This window comes from Oncorhynchus clarkii, chromosome 10 (genome assembly GCF_045791955.1).
Source record: "Oncorhynchus clarkii lewisi isolate Uvic-CL-2024 chromosome 10, UVic_Ocla_1.0, whole genome shotgun sequence".
NCBI lineage: Eukaryota > Metazoa > Chordata > Actinopteri > Salmoniformes > Salmonidae > Oncorhynchus > Oncorhynchus clarkii.
Window position 1 is genome coordinate 46,486,286 of NC_092156.1, and position 5,013 is coordinate 46,491,298.

The window sequence follows — 5,013 nt, forward strand, 5'->3', positions numbered from 1 at the left end:
GGGTCTTCTCTTCATCTGAATTTTGTAGGCATGACGGGCGAGGACTTTGTGATGACTGTAGAAATGTATGTGCTTGGCTAAATGTTCTATGATGTAACTCTAACTCTAACCAGTTGCATAGTACACGAACAAAATAAAACTCTGAAAACAGTGAAACAATCTCTGTAGTGCTTTTTCTTTTTGACAGCTATAAGGTTGCAGGTCCATCCCTTGCACATATGGTTCCACAGTTATTACATATGCATATAAAGTTGACCATGACACGGGTAGGCCTAATTACGGATACAAGTGGGCTATCCTATTTATACATCTAGCTAATCATTAGAAAATATAGCACAAATTAATACAATCATGGAGTCATATGGGAGGAACCAGTGGATTTGTGTAGCCTAAAGACTCAGAAATGATGTCAGTTGCATAGCTCTAACCTGTCCCACTGTTTCCAGCGGATGTAGCGTGTCGCAAGCAGACGATTGCGTCACAGTCTACCGAGAAGTGATGCGGTGCCCACTTCCCACAGCTGCTAGGAGGAGCCGGGTGAAGCGCACTGTATTTCAGTTTCGCTAGGCTACTCCGATAGTCAGTCGCCGCATTGTACTGTAAAGACAACCATTTAAAAACTCATTTTAAACTCCGGGGGGTAAAATCTGGGTGGAGAGGCAATAATCGTTGTTTCGCAGAAGTAAACCGACCAGTACATTGACAGCGGCACGAACACAACAATGGCCCTGAAAAGAATTCATAAGGTAAGGAAGTAACGTTATCTTGCTTCCGTGCTAGCTAATAGCTAGCCCCCTTTTGGCCTTCGATTTTTGGCACAATTACGAGCTAGGCTACTAAAGCAAAACGGCTTGCTAGCCCACATTTAGACCGCTTTCCTCACCTGCCGCCTGGTCAGGTGGCTAACTTGTGATCAGATTAATTTGCTTTTGGAAACTAGCGTTAGCTAGCTGGCTACTAGGCAGTTAGCTAGCACAGTTTAGCGGCAGATGACATCGATAACAGTGCGCTATGCTAGCTAACAAGGTAACTAACGTTAACTACGAGTTATTGGCTACTAGCTAGTTAGCTAAATTGATTAGCAAGCTACCATTAGCTTACTATAGTTAGTTAATTAGGTAGTTAGCATACTGGCGGTGGTAACTAGTTAGTTTGGCTAAATAGCTAACTAGCTTTAATCATAGCTTGCCAAGTGTAACTAGCTAGCTAACGTTTTTCGGGAAATTCCTTACTAGCTAGTACTACCTACTAACGTTACTTCCTTGTAGTAAACAAATGAACATCAGCTGCTGGTATCGTTTACACCCCAACAAAATTCACGTTTGGCATAACTACCATGGTCCTGACCTGTCTAATGCCAGTAGTTACTTCAGAAACTTGACTTGAACAAACCAGTTAGCTACTGTAACTAGCTATAAAATTGTTTTACCAGCATTGTCTTCAGTATCAAAATGAAGTTGGTCTGTTGCTTTCATCTGACACTGGCTGATCAATGATTAATGAAAACGATTGAAGTTGACAGAATGTTAGACTTTGAAAGGAAAATATTTATCCGTCCATGCTATTCTAAATCCAGTACTATTTCTGTTTCATTGAGGACATTTAACTGACTTACTTTCAGTTGTGGCGGAAACGATGCTCAGTAGTAAACATGAATCCCGCTAACCCGTACAAGACAGGTCTGACCACAATGTTATTTGTAGTCCTTGAAATGAGTTACATTTTGATAGGTCTTTATCTTCTGGCAACAAATCTGAGCCTAGCCTACTACATACCAGCCCACATTCAGCATTGGAGACATTGTATGCAGTTTGACTGAAGTACTCATACAATACAGGCATTGTTCATGGAAGTATTATACTTTTTTGAAGAAATCAGAACTCTGTTTATTTTGTATTTTTTTTCTCCTAGGAGTTAAATGATTTGGCTCGTGACCCTCCAGCACAGTGCTCCGCAGGACCAGTGGGAGATGACAGTAAGTCACCTCAACCTCTATCACACAACACCACCACCCGCAAACGACTTTCACCACCTATTTCAATCAATATTCATGATGGTTCATATCTTAATCACAGAAAACAGTATTTGACTCCCAAGAATACCGTTGATGAAATGTAGCCTATAGATGGGAGCCAATAAAGATTGATGCTGGTATTCATCAATGACACCAGTTGTCATTTGTATATTGGCACGGAAATCTAATTGAAACACTATTTACTTGTAATGGTGCTCATAGTGTATTTAAACAGTTTTCTCCTCTCTTACCTAGTGTTTCACTGGCAAGCTACAATAATGGGACCTGTAAGTATACCCCCCTGTTCTGCTCTTTAAAGTTTAGGGGTTCACAGCCTTTATTCTGGGACATATAGTAACCATAACTTTTCCTTTCTGCAGAATGACAGTCCGTATCAGGGCGGCGTGTTCTTTTTGACCATTCACTTCCCCACTGACTATCCCTTCAAACCACCAAAGGTAAGGACCTATCCTGGAACTTGTGGGCAGACTTTTAATGTAGCTATGAGCTAGATCTACATTGATCGTAAAATTCCGTCATGCATGACTGTTTGTTTTCAGTGCATGCGACATCTCGTCATTGCGGTAAAGGAGATGGTGTAAATGTAATACATTTGCAAGATACAGGGAAAAAAAGCATGTCCTCTCTATAGGTTGCATTCACCACAAGAATCTACCACCCAAACATCAACAGCAATGGCAGCATCTGCTTGGACATCCTGAGATCGCAGTGGTCGCCAGCACTCACCATCTCCAAAGGTAAGTCCAAAATGGTGCTCTTGGTTTATGTTTGTATGTGGGTCTAGATCATTTGTTCCAGTTGGCTTGAACCAGTATGGTTGGAGTTTTCACAACAGATTCTGGTAAGTATGTCCCGAATTATGCTCAGGAAGAGGTCCGAGATTTACGTTGATTGTCAGAACTGTGGTGACTCTTGTTGTTGGTTGTCCTACAGTCCTCCTGTCCATCTGCTCACTTCTCTGTGACCCAAACCCAGACGACCCACTAGTTCCTGAGATCGCCCGCATCTACAAGACCGACAGGGAAAAGTAGGCCTTACACATTTTCAACATTCAACACATTTTTGTATAGCCTGTGTGCTACAAGGAAAGTGATTTGTATCCTGCTGTCATTCCAGATACAACAGAATAGCCCGGGAATGGACACAGAAATATGCAATGTAGTCGCAAGGCATAACAGCAGATAATCTGCCTTTTTATATTCGAAGGCTTGGGGAGCTTTGAACGAAAAAGAGGGAAAAAGTCTTGTTGGTTTCCATTGGAGTGATTTCTTTGAGCCACACCCTCCCTCTCCCTACGCACTTGACCTCCATTCTCCTGCCTCACCCCCTTCAAAACCTGTCCAGCTGCGGTGTTGTACATATTTCAGATTGCATATTGTATACCCCACTGTCTGTTTCTGTCACTATGTCCACCGGCACCCATGTAGGACCACTCTTATTTGATTCCAAGAAGCGTTCCTTATCATTTTTTTATGAACCCAAGGTTTGCTTTCCCAAGATTGAGGGATTTTTATTTTTTTTAAAAACTTTTTTCTTCTTTTTTTTCCCTCTGTGCTTCCAGCTATCCTGTGAGATGATGGTAAGGGTGGGGAGAGATGGGACTTGGAGAGTGTTTTTGGCTATGATAAGAAATTACTTTCAATCTGTCACTATGGTTCTGGAAACCACTAGGGGACTTTTTCTGTTTGGCTACGGTATGCCCAGGATCCCGCCTCAGCCCCACCACAATATTAATCACTGTCATTAAGATGATAGTTAAGTACCCGTGGACCCATCCGCACTGTATGAAGTGGGACAATAGAATAATGAGACGGCGATCTATTGATGGAAGTATCTGAATATAACTTCCAAATGACTGTTTTCCCTCAACTTAGTCAAATGATATACTCCTTGTTGTTTTTGCTAAAAAAAAAAAAAATGTGTGCCCTTTTAGATCGACCTTTGAGAGCCTTCATTATACAATTTTTCTCTCAATGGTGGAAAATCTGTCTTTTTTGGTGTAAGTCTGATTTGGAAACGGCCAATGTTAGGCACATAAGTTGGGTGGTACAAGTAGTTTGTGACTGAAATGGTATTAATGCAGCTTGATCGTCCATTTGATCTAGCCTGAAAGGACAAAGATTTGACATGAGTATTAAATCATGTTTGAAGGCAACTTCACAAGACAAGCTCTAAAATGTTTTAAGCAACAGTAGCACTAGATTAGATGAATATGATGAGAGTTGAACTGTACCCTCAAGTGGGCTAAGTTGAAGGAAACAATCTGATTGGGGTGTATTTTCAGTTATTTTCATTAAAAAAAAAATACATGAACTCATTATTCTGTCTTCTCACTTTGTATATTTGAGCAGCCATTGTTGACTTAGCTCCAATGACTCATTGGCTGGATCTCAGAACCCTGGACTCAAGGACTTGAGTTCCAGACCGACAAACTTCTGTATATTTAATTACCCAGGAGCTCATGGAGCTTGTCTTAATTAAACTGTGTAATAAACATGATTATTAAAGTTGTGGGTTTCACTGTTTTATTTAATATCCTTGCTCAAATATGTGCTTTTACAATTTTATCTGAAGGCTTTGTCAATTTGAAAAGAGGAATGTCTTGTACGGTTTGTTTTAATATATATATTTTTTAACCTTTTTATTTAGCTAGGCGAGTCTTGCATGTGTCCTATTGATGTGGGAGACTTTTGCAGATGTTTTGATAGCAACAATGAAACCTACGTAATGAACCTTTTTTTATACAACTGTGAAACATGTAGCCTTCCTATTATTCCAACTGATTCATACCACCATGTTGTCTCGCTCAGGTCCCTTTTACAGCAAACTTTACATTAAGACTTAGGACCTGGCTGTTCTTATTACTGCCAGCCCATTCAATGAATTATTTAAGCAAAGTTACAGAACCTGCAACTACACTAGACCCAAATTCCAGTCTTATGTATTTGTGCTACGCTGCTCCAAAAGTTGTATGGAAT

The 5,013-nt window shown here is 40.5% G+C and overlaps 1 protein-coding gene across 1 annotated transcript; it reads left to right on the forward strand.

Annotated features, from left to right (window-relative positions):
- Positions 1 to 467: 467 nt before the first annotated feature.
- On the forward strand, positions 468 to 4,542 carry LOC139418635 (ubiquitin-conjugating enzyme E2 D2). Its single transcript, XM_071168243.1, has 7 exons — positions 468 to 746; positions 1,912 to 1,975; positions 2,270 to 2,301; positions 2,395 to 2,472; positions 2,667 to 2,772; positions 2,969 to 3,062; positions 3,152 to 4,542. Exons 1-7 carry the CDS (start codon positions 723 to 725, stop codon positions 3,195 to 3,197), a joined length of 444 nt encoding a protein of 147 aa, XP_071024344.1. The 5' UTR covers positions 468 to 722; the 3' UTR covers positions 3,198 to 4,542.
- The last annotated feature ends 471 nt before the right edge of the window (positions 4,543 to 5,013 follow it).

What these genes read in the sequence shown, in the direction of transcription:
- LOC139418635 (XM_071168243.1), top strand. Translation starts at nt 723, where the DNA reads ATGGCCCTGAAAAGAATTCATAAG. An exon ending in CCCTGAAAAGAATTCATAAG is followed by an intron (nt 747 to 1,911) that starts GTAAGGAAGTAA and finishes TTTTTCTCCTAG; the next exon opens with GAGTTAAATGATTTGGCTCG. An exon ending in AAGCTACAATAATGGGACCT is followed by an intron (nt 2,302 to 2,394) that starts GTAAGTATACCC and finishes TCCTTTCTGCAG; the next exon opens with AATGACAGTCCGTATCAGGG.